General features: G+C 36.6%; 3 protein-coding genes across 3 annotated transcripts; all 3 read right to left on the bottom strand.

Annotated features, from left to right (window-relative positions):
* Nucleotides 1–201: 201 nt before the first annotated feature.
* Nucleotides 202–3226, bottom strand: LOC141345095 (uncharacterized). Its single transcript, XM_073849993.1, has 4 exons — nt 3190–3226; nt 1851–2003; nt 1547–1739; nt 202–1351 (listed from the first exon to the last, which is right to left on the bottom strand). Exons 1-4 carry the CDS (start codon nt 3224–3226, stop codon nt 406–408), a joined length of 1329 nt encoding a protein of 442 aa, XP_073706094.1. The 3' UTR covers nt 202–405.
* Nucleotides 3227–4711: 1485 nt separating this feature from the next.
* On the bottom strand, nt 4712–9946 carry LOC141330271 (uncharacterized). Its single transcript, XM_073835513.1, has 2 exons — nt 9403–9946; nt 4712–6449 (listed from the first exon to the last, which is right to left on the bottom strand). The coding sequence occupies exons 1-2, from the start codon at nt 9749–9751 to the stop codon at nt 5164–5166; spliced, it is 1635 nt and encodes a 544-aa protein (XP_073691614.1). The 5' UTR covers nt 9752–9946; the 3' UTR covers nt 4712–5163.
* A 4710-nt stretch (nt 9947–14656) lies between these two features.
* On the bottom strand, nt 14657–17471 carry LOC141344985 (uncharacterized). Its single transcript, XM_073849913.1, has 2 exons — nt 17264–17471; nt 14657–16254 (listed from the first exon to the last, which is right to left on the bottom strand). The coding sequence occupies exons 1-2, from the start codon at nt 17469–17471 to the stop codon at nt 14657–14659; spliced, it is 1806 nt and encodes a 601-aa protein (XP_073706014.1).
* Nucleotides 17472–18371: the final 900 nt, after the last annotated feature.

Raw genomic sequence — 18371 nt, 5'->3', positions numbered from 1 at the left:
AGGAAATCTCCAGACATGGACATATATCCTTCAGTGATTTTTTTTAGGTGGCAAACAATCAGAGGTCAGACGAAATGGCTCCAGGATTCCATTCATTTTCTAGTTTGTGGTGCTGTAATTCTGCCACTAAAATGGAGATAATGACTTATAGTATTATAATACATACAGTACAGTATTATAGTTTATTGCATAAACCTTGCGCACTGTAATTTAGTAACGTTTATGGGTTCTGTAGCTTCTGCAGCACGAACACAAGTCTGTAGTCCACCATTGTTGTTGTTGCTGTTACGTAACAAAGCGGTATCTGACTATGGATTGAGATGCAGGCTAATGACATTGTCATTTCACAAAATATATGGATTGGCAATACACATTTCAGATTTATCCGCTCTAGAACCTAGGTTATTATGCAGTGTGGATCCTCTCATGTCTTTTCAGATTTGATAAATTACTTAATCTCTTGTCACAATGTGAACACTTATAAGGTTTCTCTCCAGTGTGGATCATCTCATGTGTTTTCAAATCTGCTGACCGACTGTATCTCTTATCACAGTGTGAACACTTATAAGGTTTCTCTCTATTGTGGATCAGATTGTGACTGTTCAGGTGTACTGACTGACTGAATCTCTTGTCACAGTGTGAACACTCAAAAGGTTTTATTCCAGTGTGGATCATTTCATGTCTTTTCAGATTTGATGAATTACTTAAAATCTTGTCACAATGTGAACATTTATAAGGCTTTCCTGTGTGGATCCTCTCATGTGTTTTCACACCATTTCTGTTGTCACAGCGTGAATGCTTAGAAGGTTTCAGACTGGTGTGGATCCTGTTGTGACTTTTCAGATGTACTGACTGACTGAATCTCTTTTCACAGTGTAAACACTTATAAGGTTTCACTCCAGTGTGGATCCTCTCATGTCTAGTTAGGTCTCCTAAATCAAAGAATCTTTTGGTGCAGTGTGAACACATATAAGATTTCTCTCCAGTGTGGATCCTATTGTGTCTTTTCAGATTCGTTGACAGAGTGAATCTCTTGTTACAGTGTGAACACTTATATGGTTTCACTCCAGTGTGGATCCTCTTATGTCTATTTAGGTCTTCTAAATTACTGAATCTATTGCTGCAGTGTGAACAAGGATAAGGTTTCTCCCCATTGTGGATCATATTGTGAATGTTCAGGTGTACTGACTGACTGAATCTCTTGTCACAGTGTGAACACTTAAAAGGTTTTATTCCAGTGTGGATCATTTCATGTCTTTTCAGATTTGATGAATTACTTAATATCTTGTCACAATGTGAACATTTATAAGGCTTTCCTGTGTGGATCCTCTCATGTGTTTTCACACCATTTCTGTTGTCACAGTGTGAATGCTTAGAAGGTTTCACTCTGGTGTGGATCCTATTGTGACTTTTCAGATGTACTGACTGACTGAAACTCTTTTCACAGTGTAAACACTTATAAGGTTTCACTCCAGTGTGGATCATCTCATGTCTATTTAAGTCTTCTAAATCACTGAATCTATTGCTGCAGTGTGAACAAGGATACGGTTTCTCTCCAGTGTGGATCCTCTCATGCTGGTTTGAACAGGTTGCTGATGTAAAAGTCTTTTCACACTCAAAGCACATCACCACACCAGTAAGTATTTGCTGACACATTTGTAGACGCAAAAAACTGTTACCACACAAATGGCATGATTGTGTCTTCTCCTTTGAATGAACTTTTAGGTGTTTCTTCAGATCTGAAGCCCATAAAAACATTTTACCACATTGATCGCATGTGTGTACATTCTCTCCAGTATGAATTCTCATGTGATTCTTTAGACTGGTTTTGCATGTGAAACTCTTTCCACATTGAGTGCAGGTGAAAGATCTCCTGGCTCTTCTTTTCTTTAAACTTTTCTGTTTGGTTTGAGAGCCACTTAAAGGTTTTTCTCCTGTGTTGACAAGTTTTTTCTCCTCAGCTTCACTTGATTCTTCATTCTTCTCTTTTTCTTCAATCAACTCTGAAATAAAAGTAAAAATAGTGAAATGTGTACACAAAAGTCCATTCAACAGCTTGAGTTGCGCAAACCAATAAATCTACAACAGAATGGCTGAAAACAAAGGAATCAAGTGGTTGCAACAACCGAGTCAAAGTCCAGAACTCATCCTAAATTAAATGCTGTGGTAAGAGCTGTGTATAAACAAATGCACACAAAGCTCAATAAACTAAAGCAAAATAGTAAAAAGGAATGGGCCAAAATTCCTTCATAACAACATGACACTAATAAAGTTTAAAATAAATTCAATAGGGTGTCCTAACTTTTTCCAAATGACTGTATAAATATATAATAGATCAGTGGTTAGTTAACACCATGTTGAACTTACTGTTTGAATGTGTTTGCTTACTAGATCTTTCCAGACTTTCTAGGAGTTTACCGGTTTAAAATTATGTGATTGCAAAACCTTACTTCTTTTAATTTTTAGGTATCATTTTTATTATAATGTAGTAAATCGAGAGCCCGGTTTCATGACAATTAGTCATCAGTAGCAAGATTTTATGTTTGTATTTAGTGTGCTATTCACACACTGAAATTGACTTAGCATGTTTGACAAAATATAAAGCAAAAATTCTGCTGCCATCTACTGGTTATAATCGTAATTTAATATATGTTTTAATTTGACTTTAGTGTTCGTTTACCACAAATCCATATTTTCGATATACATGTTTTGTCCCTTAAAAATAATATTTAAACTGGATATTTTTGAAGTGCTGGAAACAGTTGTGTGAAATACTCGAAAATCATTGAAATTCTCTCTCAAAAGGTTGTTCAAACCCTTAAATTAATGATGTAATAATATAAGACTATTTCTACCACAACACCATGGTTATTGTTAGCATTACTGTTTCTGGGTTTCTGTATTAGCATTGTTTGACCTGTTCATAATAGAATTCTGTGCAGAATTTGAATGCTTTGTAAGCCTAACATTCCATAAACATTCATTAAATATGAATGAAGTATAAACACCAACCTCCTTGTTCCTCCTGTTTTATTCTCAAAGATTCCAGTTCCTCATGTTTTGTTCTCCAGTGTTCTATTTTTAAGGGTTCTGGTTGCTCTTGTTTTATTCTGCAGGGTTCTAGTTCCTCGTGTTTTATTTTCAAGGATTCTGGTTCCTCTTGTTTTATTCTCAAGGGTTCTGGTTCACTCGTGTCCTCCTTACTCTCCTCTTTAACAAACACCATCTTCACAGCAGCAGATCTTAGTTCAGCTGAAACTCCTCCAGATATTCCTGCTTACTTCAAAACTGAGTCACGACTGTGATGATGAGAATATTACATGTATTTATTGGCCTGATTCAAAAACTTTATTTACTAAAACTACATTTCCAACAGTTTGTATCAAAACAGCATCGCGAAAAAACAACAGAGAGCGCGATTAAACTAAACTTCTTCTTGGTTTTTAACGGCGGCTGGCAACCAAAACTAAACTTCTTCCTCTGAGGTTTAATGGTGTTTTGTCAAACAAACGTATGTTTCAGCGCCATCCGCTGGAATGGAGTGTGAAGTAGAGGCTGACACAGGAGTGAATTTTCATGGATGTTGATCACAGTATAACTTAAATTGTCTTAATAGTCTTAAATTGTGCCCTTAATATTTATCTTGTGGCCCCAATAGTAAAAACATTAGAAGAAAATGAGAAGAATTTCGCGTAAAACAAGTTGTTTCTGAAAATGCATGATGTGCAGGTTATTTTTAGGTTTTATTTTTATAACCTACAGATACCGTTTCTAGAGCATTCCCTGCAGGTTATTTTTAATATCTATTTTTTTTAACCGATAGAGAACTTTACCTGCAGGTTATAGTAGTCACAACCATGTAAACTAATTAAAACTTTGCAGATGACTCTGACTAGGCTACTCTAACACTGAAATGTATATATTTATTTTTTATCATAAAGCTTTCAATAAAGTACAGACATCAAAGTGGTCAAATCGCATTATAATAATATAATTTTAATTTTATAGCTAAAAGAATCAATGTTGAGCGTCTGAAAATAACATCATAAACACTGGGTTTATTTCTTTACTGCACTCCTTTGATCTGCACGCGCTTCTCCAGCACGCGCGCTTTCTCAAGTCTTCAACATAAAGCCACGCCCTCGCGTAATAAAAAAAATAAAATAAAAAATAACGGTTATTTTGTTTTACCTACTGACTGACATTCGTTGATTGATTTCTTTAATGGACAATTACTTATATTAAATATACATCCGCACGAGAGTAAATGTTATTTCAGGTCTAATTGAAGAGAACATGATGTTAACCAAGACGTTTTCGTTTACTGACAAAAAGAGGGAAGCACATCATTATTTTAGTGGTAAGAAACGAATGTTATGTTAAAGTCAAACAAATGTTATTAATTTTTAATGTCTGTAAAAATAAAATACAATTTTTTTTAAATCGAATATTTTGTTAAAAGTCATGTTTTTTAACCAATGAAAATGGGTTATTATATGGGATTTGTGGAGCGGCACGTCCGTTATACACTGTAAAAAATGACTATTTAACGGTAAAAAAAAAAAAAAAAAAACTGTAAAAATGTTATGGTAAAAACCTGTGAAATGGTAAACGGTAAGTTCCCCTTCTAAGGTGAAAACTATGTTGAAAAAGAATGTAAAATTTACAGTGAAGAACCACAAATTGACATTCCCAGTTTCATTTTTTTTATTTGATTTTTTTTTTTTTTTTTTTAAATAACTTTCTTCTTTTTTTGGCAGTTATATACATCAGGGCTGTATGTTACATCTAATGTTGTTGAATTAATGTGTTTTAATTTAACAATTAGAGTAAATTCTAAGAGAGTAAAAAGGCAGACTAAATCCATATTCAACTTTTTTTCTAACATGTTAACTCATTTGACATGTAGATGATAGACCCTAATAAAAGATAGAACTCAGAATGTAAGATTTACCCGCTCTAGAACCCAGGTTCACAAAAATAACGATTTCATACGGCGGAATTGTCTGGACGAAACGCCAACACGATACAACATTTTTACACATATATAGCTCAATGCCTCTCCATGTGTCCGGGGCCTTACTGTGATAGTTTTTTTGTATGTCTGTGTAGAGCATATGAATGATTGAAATGCTTCCCACATGCAGTGCAGTGATACGGTTATTATCCAGTATGGATCCTCTCATGTCTTTTCAGATTTGATAAATTACTTAATCTCTTGTCACAATGTGAACACTTATAAGGTTTCTCTCCTGTGTGGATCCTCTCATGTGTTTTCAAATCTGCTGACCGACTGAATCTCTTTTCACAGTGTGAACACACATAAGGTTTCTCTCCATTGTGGATCAGATTGTGACTGTTCAGGTGTACTGACTGACTGAATCTCTTGTCACAGTGTGAACACTTAAAAGGTTTTATTCCAGTGTGGATCATTTCATGTCTTTTCAGATTTGATGAATTACTTAATCTCTTGTCACAGTGTGAACACTTATAAAGTTTCTCTCCTGTGTGGATCACCTCATGTGTTTTCACACCTTTTCTCTTGTCACAGTGTGAATGCTTAGAAGGTTTCACTTTGGTGTGGATCCTATTGTGTCTTTTCAGATGTACTGACTGACTGAAACTCTTTTCACAGTGTGAACACTTATAAGGTTTCACTCCAGTGTGGACCCTCTCATGTCTAGTTAGGTCTCCTAAATCACTGAATCTCTTGTTGCAGTGTGAACACATATAAGGTTTCTCTCCGGTGTGGATCCTATTGTGTCGTTTCAGATTCATTGACAGACTGAATCTCTTGTTACAGTGTGAACACTTAAATGGTTTCACTCCAGTGTGGATCCTCTTATGTCTATTTAGGTCTTCTAAATTACTGAATCTTGTGCTGCAGTGTGAACAAGTATATGGTTTCTCTCCAGTGTGGATCCTATTGTGTCTTTTCAGATTCGCTGACAGACTGAATCTCTTGTTACAGTGTAAACACATAAAAGGTTTCACTTCAGTGTGGATCCTCTCATGCTGGTTTGTACAGGTCGCTGAAGTTAAAGTCTTTTCACACTCAAAGCATATGTACCGTCCCACACCATTATGTATTTTCTGACACATTTGTTGATGCAAAAAACTGTTACCACACAAATAGCATGAATGTGTCTTCTCCTGTGAATGAACTTTTAGGTGTTTCTTCAGAACTGAAGCCCATAAAAATATTGTACCACACTGATCACATGTGTGTAGATTCTCTCCAGTATGAATTCTCATGTGATGCTTTAGACTGGTTTTGCGTATGAAACTCTTTCCACATTGAGTGCAGGTGAAAGATTTCCTGGCTCTTCTTTTCTTAAAATCTTTCTGTTTGGTTTGAGAGCAACTCAAATGTTTTTCTCCTGTGTTGACATGTTTTTTCTCCTCAGCTTCACTTGATTCTTCATTCTTCTCTATTTCTTCAATCAACTCTGAAATAAAAGTAAAGATAGTGAAATGTAAACAAAAGTGAACATTGATGTAACAGTGCAGGGCTCCAGCCTAACATTTGACAGCAGCACAAATTACTTGACTGTGATATAGCGTAGCTTGTCAGTGAACTACAGCTCTGTGTACTAAATGCTGATAAATCTGAAAGCTGGTGCTGGAGATTTATAAATAACCACAGAACCATTTCAATGACAAAATGCGCAGCCCTATTCTGACCATCAACGTATTCTAGAATCAAATGTGAGGACATCTATTCAACAGCTTGATTTGGGCCAAAATTATGTCATGCAACAGGACAATGATCCCAAGCACACCATTAAACCTACAACAGAATGGCTGGAAACAAATTAACCAAGTGGTTGCAATAGCCCAGTCAAAGTCCAGAACTCATCCTAAATGAAATGCTGTTATAAGAGCTGTACATAAACAAATGCCTACAAACCTCAATAAACTAAAGCAAAACGGTAAAAAGAAATGGGCCTAAAGACTAATAGGCCCGGTTTCCCAGACAGGGCTTAGACTAAGCCAGGATTAGACCATATAGTTCAATTAGGACATTTAAGTAATTTTTAATAAACATGCTTAGAAAAAAACATTACTGGTGTGCATCTTGAGACAAAACAAAGGCACTGATATATTTTACAATCAATCAGTGCAATTTTATTTCAGTTGAAACAACTCAGACTTACATTTTAGTCTAGGACTAGGCTTAAGCCTTGTCTGCGAAACCGGGCCATAAAGTTTAAAACAAATTCAGTAGGGTGTCCTAACTTTTTCCATGTGACTGTATCATGGGCGTCGGAAGCAAAATAAATGTGGGTGGGTCCTCCCCCAGAAAAAAAATTACTGTACCCAGCTGGCATTTTAACGTGGAGTCAGCGTTGAATCAACGTCACTACGTCAGGTGTCAGTGTTGGATAACCATTGGATTTTGTTTAGATTTTGCAAATCTAAACAACAGTTAATTGATCAGCATTGTTTGAATGTTGGAACAACGTTATCTTTCTACTGATATATTTGAACAAAATGTTTAAAAGTCATGGTTGTAAAAATAATGTTGATTTGACGTACAACTCAAATTTTATTTATATTTCTTTGTTGAATCCATAGTTAGTTAACAACACCATTTCAACCATTTGGTATTCAACGTTGTTTTGACGTTGAATGAATGTTTTTTCATAAACTGACATTATTTCAACCACATTTAAACGTTTAAGGTCGGTCGAATGCCAGCTGGGTAGTATATGCCATTTTCTGTAGTCTGGTGCCTTTTATTTAATGTGTTTTTACACAATGCAAATGGGCCATATTTACAAATATTACAAAAGACAGCTATTCATTAACATTTTCAGTGGCGCAAGTGATAAAACGAGTGATGTATCGTTTTTGACGCGGGAGACCCGAGTTCGCGTCCGCCTTTTGGTGAAATCATTTTCGAAATCGTCTCCCTTTTCACTTATATCACGTCGGAAAGGCATTTGTTTATTTGTAAATTAATGAAATAATTGAAAAGTTGAAATAAAGTATCAACTAGGGTTAGGTGTATCTGAGCAGAAGTTACGCTGTTTTACTTTGCTGTGTCTCGGGAGTGCAGCAGGCACGACCGACTAGTGAAAACCCGGAATGAGTTTAATTGATGTCTCTGAATAAGCCAAGTGGAATAAATTTGAGGAAACCACAGCATGTAATTCAAAGCTTTATCTAAATGGAGTTTAATTTATTAAGGCGTACCTCATACAATGGATTTGACTGAGTCTGACGGCGCTCTGAAAAGTGCAAGACATACTCGCTGAATTAGAGACGGTAGAAGTGGTTGGGTCCAATATCATTGGTCTTCAAAAGTGGGTGGGTCCTGTCCCACCCACGTTCAATGGTTCCGACGCCCATGGACTGTATACATATATTATAGATCAGTGGTTAGTTAACACTGTTTTGAACTTACTTTTTGAATGTGTTTGCTTACTGGATCTTTCCAGACTTTCTAGGAGTTTACTGGTTTAAAATTATGTGATTGCAAAACCTTACTACTTTTCATGATGTTTCATTAACAAAGTTCGGGAGAAGCGCGTCAGATACTTAGCGTAAACATCGCAAGAGGAGTCCACTCAAGTCAATCAGCGCCATAGGTTTAAATACAGCTGACTCACCTCCATTCACTTGACGGTTTATCAGTAACCCTCCACCACCCCATCTCCTCACTCCGAGTTCTCACTACTCCTATTGGGGGGTACTCTGGGTTCGGGCCATTCCCGAGCTCGGAGCACTTCACCGGACAACACGCCAAACATGCACTACTATTCTCCGGCTAATTATATGTAAGCGTGAACTCATGAAATTTGTAAGGTATTGTTTTCTTTATAATGTAGTAAATCGAGAGCCCATTTCAGGAAAATTAGTCATCAGTAGAATGATTTTCTGTTTGTATTTGGTGTGCTATTCACACACTGAAATTGACTTAGCATGTTTGACAAAATATAAAGCAAAAATTATAAATTAATGATTAATACGCCTCTGCTGCCATCTACTGGTTATAATCGTAATTTGATTTATGTTTTAATTTGGCATTAGTGTTTGTTTACCACAAAACCACATTTTGATATACATTGTGTTTTGTCCCTTAAATAATAATATTTAAGCTGGATCATTTTAAGAGCTTTGAAGTTCTGGAAATAGTTGTGTGCAATACTCGAAAACCATTGAAATGTGCTTGAAATTCTCTCTTAAAAGGTTGTTCAAAACCTTAAATTAATGATGTAATAACATTGGACTATTTCTGCCACAACACCATGGTTAAAGTTAATGTTACTGTTTCTGGGTTTCTGTATCAGCATTGTTAGATCTGTTCACAACAGAATTCTGTGCAGAAGTCGAATGCTTTGTAAGCCAAACATTCCATAAACAGTCATTAAAGATGAATGAAGCATAAACACCAACCTCCTTGTTCGTCCTGTTTTATTCTCAAAGATTCCAATTCCTCGTGTTTTATTCTGCAGGGTTCTGGTTCCTCTTGTTCTATTCTCAAGGGTTCTGGTTCCTCTTGTTTTATTCTGCAGGGTTCTGGTTCCTCTTGTTCTATTCTCAAGGGTTCTGGGTCCTCTTGTTTTATTCTCCAGGGTTCTGGTTCCTCTTGTTTTATTCTCCAGGGTTCTGGTTCCTCTTGTTTTATTTTCAAGGGTTCTGGTTCTTCTTGTTTTATTCTCCAGGGTTCTGGTTCCTCGTGTTTTATTCTCCAGGGTTCTGGTTCACTCATGTCCTCCTCACTCTCCACTTTAACAAACACCATCACAGCAGCAGATTTTAGTTCTGCTGAAACTCCTCCAGATATTCCTGCTTGCTTCAAAACTTAGTCACGACTCTGAGAATAAGAATATTACAGGTGTAATACCTGATTCAAATACTGTATTTTTCTATTTGCAGAAGTAACATTTTTAACGGGTTGTATTAAAACAGCATCGCGATAAAACAACAGAGAACGCTGTTAAACTAATCTTCTTCCTCTGAGGTTTAAAGGTGTGTGTCAAACAAACGTTTGTGTTTTAGCGCCACCCGCTGGACTGGAGTGTGAAGTAGCGGGAGTGGATTTTCAAACCTGCAAAAAAAAAAAAAAAAAAAAAAAAAAAACCTTGCCCAAGAGTTATGCTGGTGAACCTTAGTCAATTATGCGTGAAAGTGAAAGTAAAAATTAAATAAATCTCTCAGAGAGAACGAGAGACAAATCTACCTTAGCATATGCTGATAACGGTAGGCTATAACTGTCTTAAATTATGCCCTTAATATTTTTCTTGTGGCCCTTATAGTAAAAGACATGAGAAAATACATGAAATAAAGACATATTTTGAAACATACCTTTAAAAAAAAACATACATGTTTTGTTACCTGGACTGAGAAAAGTACATCCATCAGTCATTTAAAAACTGAATTGAGATTGACCAGTACATATTTTGAATAGTTAAATATGTGTATGAATAGAATCAGTCTTATTTTATTATTATTATTTTTGGAAGAGTTTTCGAAGCAAATAGCAACCATTCAATGGAAAAGCCCTTGACCATTAGAGAACCCTGTGTTATTTTCACTTTAATATTTGACTTCTCTCGTTTTTCTCTTCTAATCCTCATTCACGAAGATCATTGGTGTTGATCAAGTACCATTCGGGTCTATTTATTACTATTTGTTTATTTTATTTTAATTGTGCAGATTCATTTTTTTTTTAAAGTAAAACAAATCAGTGCACATTATACACGCACTGATTTCCCTCTTCTCGACGCTTCACTCTCCAGTCCAGCGGGTGGCGCTAAAACAATAACGTTTGTGTGTCAAACACCATTAAACCTCAGAGGAAGAAGAAAAGTTTCACCACAAAGGCTCTCTGTTGTTGTGTCGTTATGCTGGCTTAATACAAACAGTTAGAAATGATTCTGTAAATGTAAAAACGCAGTTTTGAATCTCATCCTCACAGTCGTGACTAAGTTTTAAAGCAAGGAGGAATACCTGGAGGAGTATCATTGAAGGATAAACAGTCATTGAAACAGTCATTACAAAAAGAAAAATGAATTCAGTGAGCTTGTGCCTGCTCGTTTTCTGTATGTTTTAATCTCAAATTGAATAACTTTTGTTTTTCATGTTACTAAAATAAGCAATGTGAAGAATGTCATTAATATGAGGTGTCGTTTTCCCCACACAAAAACTAAATCGGCATTAATCGTAATTGCCACATCAAATGTAAGGACATAAAAAGACTTAAATGGTTCAAGAAAAGACTTTATTAAAAACTGAGGACGGAAAGACAAGAGTAATGATGTGGCTTAATGTAAATATTAAAGTGCCCCTATTATGCCATTTTAAAGGTAGTTAATATTGTTGTAATAGTCTCTTAAAACAGGTTTACATGTATGCAAGTTCAAAAAACACTTTAGTTTTCTCCAAAATTAGATTTATTTTTACCCCGTTTCTAAATGATTCGTAAATGACTCGTTTGAAGCAGTTCGAAGAATCAGTCTCTCTAAACCCCTCCTTTCAGTGAGCCCTCACTGCTGTGATTGGTCAGATGGTGCAGTCCTTTTGGATTGGTCTACCGCTACAACGCAAAACGAAACGCCCATTGGCATAACTGAATGACAGCTGCGGAGACCTGTTAATGCATAGAAAAGAGAGCCTCGATTTTACCCTATCAATTCGAGCCGGAGTCTGACGATGAAACGGTGGAAGTGGCACATCGACAAGAAACTGTATTGCAAGCACGACTGGAGCAGGACGTTTCTCAGTGGGTGTAATATGTTAACTGTGGAAAGTGCTTGCAATTTGCTTTTGTACGCGAACCGGACACACCTCTACGTTGTGAACTTCAACACTGTAACGTACAACCCATAACACTGCGTTAAGCCATCGTTTATCATTATCATTACTTAAACTAATAAGGCAGACAGACAGTCAAGCTGCATCAATCACAAGACTTTTTAGACTACATTGCACTCACAGCTGAACAACAGAACTACAGAAACGCAAGTTAGCCGGTTACCAAGACATGTGCAGGGTTGTTACACACCATAACGTACACAAAGACGTATTTTGAACGATCGCTAGAAAATACAATTATTAATCATACTTACAGGTAGAAGTTCAGAGGAGCAAGCCGGTCCAAATAAACTGGGCACTGATCCATTTTTTAAAACCAAGCGTTTGGTGAATCCCGTGTTGTAACGTTACTCCCCAAGATTGGAAAAGCAGTCATCAGTAAAATGACGCGAACACAACACAAGATTGGCATTGGACTGCTGAGGTGTTGAAAAAATTAATGTTAACCACTCATTCTTGATAGTTCCATCTTTCGGAAGGGCATGTAAAACAAATTCACTCTCACAGGCTGTCACAGCACAGGGCGTCTTCTTGACATGATGTAATCCACGTGAAAATGGTAGGCCTACTGTTTGTGGGCGGGCAAGTTGTTCGCGAAATTGAACGTGGGCGGACATTACGCAAATGTGTAGCTCGTGACGTGTGGCCGTTACAGAAAAAAGATTCGAATTGCTGACGACTCGTTTAGGCGAATGTGAGCCGACTCTTTTTTTTGTTAGACAAAAACTTTATTTATAGTGCACTGTCGGCGTCACAACTTTGCAGATAGTTTATGTTCACATACAGCTACATGACACACTACATGAAATATCATATTTGAAGGCATAATAGGGGCACTTTAAACTGTCATAAGGTTATGATTTCATTGAATAAACACATAAAACAGTCAAAACGCAGCGCAGGTGTAAAAGTATCTCTGAATAAACTGCCTGCCATCAGAAAAGTTTTGATGGCATTTTCATTTCATCTTGCATATGTCAAAACATTATTTGTGTATATAATTTTGCTTTATGAGTCATGACATACAGTACATGTTATCATTGTGCTTACTTATGGGTTTAATATTGTATTCAATTGTTCCCTTACAGATACCCATCCCACCTTTAAGTCAGCAGGAGTAATTATTGATTAAATGTTACCCTTTGTAACTAACTCTGTTCGCTTTGATAAGATAGAAGTTTCATCTGGTCTTGTTAAAAGCTACCACTATATTTATTTAAACGGGGAGTCATCTCAGTTATATCCAGTAAAGTATGGAGTGCCACAAGGATCTGTCCTAGGTCGTCTGGTATTTTCAATTTACATGCTACCCCTTGGTAATATTATTAGGAAATATGGGATTAGTTTCCATTGTTATGCTGATGATACTCAACTATATACGATCAGACAGGTATGATCTGAACCATATTAAAGCCTGCCCTTGAATACCTGTATAGTTTTGTAATCAATCTAAGAGTATGTCATGATCTATAGTGTCGAACGCTGCACTAAGATCAAGTAAAACTAGCAATGAGACGCAACCTTGATCTGACGCAAGAAACAAGTCATTTGTGATTTTTACAAGTGCAGTTTCTGTGCTATGGTGGGGCCATATGATTTTGGGACGTGACCTAAAGATAACGATAAGTTAGATGCGGTGATAAGTTTATTTAATTCTTTTTGTTCTATAGTTGTATCAGTTGTAGTATCAGTTGCTGTAGTATCTATATTTGTTATTTTATCAGTAAAGAAGTTCATAAAGTCATTACTAAACTGTACAGGAATATTTAGGTCAGGTGGCATTTGGTTATTTGTTAATCTAGCCACTGTGCAAAACAAAAACCTTGTTTGTGGATGTTGGTGGATGTACTCGGCTCTGCAGCTTTTATAGCCTGTCAATAGCTGGACATGGTGTCAATGCAGCTTCACATTCTCATATTACGCTAACACTTTACAAAATTAGGACAATTAGAAATTTATTTTAACATTTCCTAATTTTTTTGTCAATTATCATTTCTTGTTAATTATTTTATGATGCCACAGAAAAACCTTTTTTTGTCTAAATATTCCATAAAGAACCTTTAACATCTGAAGAACCTTTTTGTTTCACAAAAGGTTCTTTGTGGTGAAAGAAGATTCTTCAGATTATAAAAAGGTAAGAAAGAAATGGTTCTTTGTGCAAACAAAAATGGTTCTTCTATGGCATTGGTGTGAAGAACCTTTTGAAGCACCTTTATTCTTAAGAGTGTAGTGTAGGAGAGTTTACAGTTAAAACTCAAGGACCAGATATGATGAACAAAGACCAGAGATGCAGAGATGCAATCAATAGAAAAATTTAATGAAGAAAATAGTTCCATCAGCAGAAGTCAGCCTCAACACAACACACAATACAACAGTACTCATACTCGAACAGAGGTCACCAACCATGGCAATACTTGGGTAAAAAAGTTTCTGGTTGGTCGAAGCATAGATAAAGTTAGGAAATCTCCAGACATGGACATATATCCTTCAGTGATTTTTTTTAGGTGGCAAACAATCAGAGGTCAGACGAAATGGCTCCAGGATTCCATTCATTTTCTAGTTTGTGGTGCTGTAATTCTGCCACTAAAATGGAGATAATGACTTAGAGTACATGTGCATAAACCTTGCGCACTGTAATTTAGTAACGTTTATGGGTTCTGTAGCTTCTGCAGCACGAACACAAGTCTGTAGTCCACCATTGTTGTTGTTGCTGTTACGTAACAAAGCGGTATCTGACTATGGATTGAGATGCAGGCTAATGACATTGTCATTTCACAAAATATATGGATTGGCAATACACATTTCAGATTTATCTGCTCTAGAACTTAGGTTATTATGCAGTGTGGATCCTCTCATGTCTTTTCAGATTTGATAAATTACTTAATCTCTTGTCACAATGTGAACACTTATAAGGTTTCTCTCCAGTGTGGATCATCTCATGTGTTTTCAAATCTGCTGACCGACTGTATCTCTTATCACAGTGTGAACACTTATAAGGTTTCTCTCTATTGTGGATCAGATTGTGACTGTTCAGGTGTACTGACTGACTGAATCTCTTGTCACAGTGTGAACACTCAAAAGGTTTTATTCCAGTGTGGATCATTTCATGTCTTTTCAGATTTGATGAATTACTTAAAATCTTGTCACAATGTGAACATTTATAAGGCTTTCCTGTGTGGATCCTCTCATGTGTTTTCACACCATTTCTGTTGTCACAGTGTGAATGCTTAGAAGGTTTCAGACTGGTGTGGATCCTGTTGTGACTTTTCAGATGTACTGACTGACTGAATCTCTTTTCACAGTGTAAACACTTATAAGGTTTCACTCCATTGTGGATCCTCTCATGTCTAATTAGGTCTCCTAAATCAAAGAATCTCTTGGTGCAGTGTGAACACATATAAGGTTTCTCTCCAGTGTGGATCCTATTGTGTCTTTTCAGATTCGTTGACAGAGTGAATCTCTTGTTACAGTGTGAACACTTATATGGTTTCACTCCAGTGTGGATCCTCTTATGTCTATTTAGGTCTTCTAAATTACTGAATCTATTGCTGCAGTGTGAACAAGGATAAGGTTTCTCTCCATTGTGGATCATATTGTGAATGTTCAGATGTACTGACTGACTGAATCTCTTGTCACAGTGTGAACACTTAAAAGGTTTTATTCCAGTGTGGATCATTTCATGTCTTTTCAGATTTGATGAATTACTTAATATCTTGTCACAATGTGAACATTTATAAGGCTTTCCTGTGTGGATCCTCTCATGTGTTTTCACACCATTTCTGTTGTCACAGTGTGAATGCTTAGAAGGTTTCACTCTGGTGTGGATCCTATTGTGACTTTTCAGATGTACTGACTGACTGAAACTCTTTTCACAGTGTAAACACTTATAAGGTTTCACTCCAGTGTGGATCATCTCATGTCTATTTAGGTCTTCTAAATTACTGAATCTATTGCTGCAGTGTGAACAAGGATAAGGTTTCTCTCCAGTGTGGATCCTCTCATGCTGGTTTGAACAGGTTGCTGATGTAAAAGTCTTTTCACACTCAAAGCACATCACCACACCAGTAAGTATTTTCGGACACATTTGTAGACGCAAAAAACTGTTACCACACAAATGGCATGATTGTGTCTTCTCCTTTGAATGAACTTTTAGGTGTTTCTTCAGATCTGAAGCCCATAAAAACATTTTACCACATTGATCGCATGTGTGTATATTCTCTCCAGTATGAATTCTCATGTGATTCTTTAGACTGGTTTTGCATGTGAAACTCTTTCCACATTGAGTGCAGGTGAAAGATCTCCTGGCTCTTCTTTTCTTTAAAATTTTCTGTTTGGTTTGAGAGCCACTTAAAGGTTTTTCTCCTGTGTTGACAAGTTTTTTCTCCTCAGCTTCACTCGATTCTACATTCTTCTCTTTTTCTTCAATCAACTCTGAAATAAAAGTAAAAATAGTGAAATGTGTACACAAAAGTCCATTCAACAGCTTGAGTTGCGCAAACCAATAAATCTACAACAGAATGGCTGAAAACAAAGGAATCAAGTGGTTGCAACAACCGAGTCAAAGTCCAGAACTCATCCTAAATTAAATGCTGTGGTAAGAGCTGTGTATAAACAAATGCACACAAACCTCAATAAACTAAAGCAAAACAGTAAAAAGGAATGGGCCAAAATTCCTTCCTAACAACATGACACTAATAAAGTTTAAAATAAATTCAATAGGGTGTCCTAACTTTTTCCAAATGACTGTATAAATATATAATAGATCAGTGGTTAGTTAACACCATGTTGAACTTACTGTTTGAATGTGTTTGCTTACTAGATCTTTCCAGACTTTCTAGGAGTTTACCGGTTTAAAATTATGTGATTGCAAAACCTTACTTCTTTTAATTTTTAGGTATCATTTTTATTATAATGTAGTAAATCGAGAGCCCGGTTTCATGACAATTAGTCATCAGTAGCAAGATTTTATGTTTGTATTTAGTGTGCTATTCACACACTGAAATTGACTTAGCATGTTTGACAAAATATAAAGCAAAAATTCTGCTGCCATCTACTGGTTATAATCGTAATTTAATATATGTTTTAATTTGACATTAGTGTTAATTTACCACAAATCCATATTTTCGATATACATGTTTTGTCCCTTAAAAATAATATTTAAACTGGATATTTTTGAAGTGCTGGAAACAGTTGTGTGAAATACTCGAAAATCATTGAAATTCTCTCTCAAAAGGTTGTTCAAACCCTTAAATTAATGATGTAATAATATAAGACTATTTCTACCACAACACCATGGTTATTGTTAGCATTACTGTTTCTGGGTTTCTGTATTAGCATTGTTTGACCTGTTCATAATAGAATTCTGTGCAGAATTTGAATGCTTTGTAAGCCTAACATTCCATAAACATTCATTAAATATGAATGAAGTATAAACACCAACCTCCTTGTTCCTCCTGTTTTATTCTCAAAGATTCCAGTTCCTCATGTTTTGTTCTCCAGTGTTCTATTTTTAAGGGTTCTGGTTGCTCTTGTTTTATTCTGCAGGGTTCTAGTTCCTCGTGTTTTATTTTCAAGAATTCTGGTTCCTCTATTCTCAAGGGTTCTGGTTCACTCGTGTCCTCCTTACTCTCCTCTTTAACAAACACCATCTTCACAGCAGCAGATCTCAGTTCAGCTGAAACTCCTCCAGATATTCCTGCTTACTTCAAAACTGAGTCACGACTGTGATGATGAGAATATTACATGTATTTATTGGCCTGATTCAAAAACTTTATTTACTAAAACTACATTTCCAACAGTTTGTATCAAAACAGCATCGCGAAAAAACAACAGAGAGCGCGATTAAACTAAACTTCTTCTTGGTTTTTAACGGCGGCTGGCAACCAAAACTAAACTTCTTCCTCTGAGGTTTAATGGTGTTTTGTCAAACAAACGTATGTTTCAGCGCCATCCGCTGGAATGGAGTGTGAAGTAGAGGCTGACACAGGAGTGAATTTTCATGGATGTTGATCACAGTATAACTTAAATTGTCTTAGTAGTCTTAAATTGTGCCCTTTTTGGTGCGCGGAAGGAGACAGATCGACAGGAAAGGTCGGTGTTGGAAGGAGGACGCGTCGCTGTGGAGGCTGACTTTACGGGCGGGAACTTCAAAACAGCGTTTGGTGATTTCTGGAAATTACCCCAGTGATCTCAATACAAATTCTTGTGGACATAAGACGGACTGAAATACGAGGTAGTGGTGAGTCGAGTGGGGAGTGGTGTGGGGCGCATTGGCCGACGGCCTGTATAGGTCCGGTAGCGGTGTTGCCCCGCGGCCTCTTTGTCGGCTAACCCTATCAACATTAGCAAATGGCGGGGAGGAATGTGGATTGTATGGAATTTAGTGATCGGGAGGGGATTGAGAGTGATGAGAGAAGAGAGAGTGAGTGGGAAGAAGTAGGGAGAGGAAACCGATCAAAACAAGGGGTAGGTTGTAAAAGAAAGAAAAAAAGTAGAGCTAGTTCAAATGAAACAGGAAGTGAAGGAAGGGAGGATGAAGGGGAGAGACT

The sequence above is a fragment of the Garra rufa genome, chromosome 1 (genome assembly GCF_049309525.1).
Source record: "Garra rufa chromosome 1, GarRuf1.0, whole genome shotgun sequence".
Lineage (NCBI taxonomy): Eukaryota > Metazoa > Chordata > Actinopteri > Cypriniformes > Cyprinidae > Garra > Garra rufa.
The sequence above is the reverse complement of the archived record's forward strand: the minus strand, read 5'-3'. Positions and strand labels throughout refer to the sequence as shown.

Coding starts and splice junctions, on each gene's coding strand:
- LOC141345095 (XM_073849993.1), bottom strand. CDS start 3,226: ATGGTGTTTGTTAAAGAGGAGAGTAAGGAGGACACGA. Junction 2,004..3,189: donor GGAGAGTAAGGAGGACACGA/GTGAACCAGAAC, acceptor CTTTTATTTCAG/AGTTGATTGAAGAAAAAGAG. Junction 1,352..1,546: donor ATCCACACTGGAGAGAAACC/GTATCCTTGTTC, acceptor CTGTGACAACAG/AAATGGTGTGAAAACACATG.
- LOC141330271 (XM_073835513.1), bottom strand. CDS start 9,751: ATGGTGTTTGTTAAAGTGGAGAGTGAGGAGGACATGAGTGAACCAGAA. Junction 6,450..9,402: donor AAAACAGGACGAACAAGGAG/GTTGGTGTTTAT, acceptor CTTTTATTTCAG/AGTTGATTGAAGAAATAGAG.
- LOC141344985 (XM_073849913.1), bottom strand. CDS start 17,471: ATGGTGTTTGTTAAAGAGGAGAGTAAGGAGGACACGAGTGAACCAGAA. Junction 16,255..17,263: donor AAAACAGGAGGAACAAGGAG/GTTGGTGTTTAT, acceptor CTTTTATTTCAG/AGTTGATTGAAGAAAAAGAG.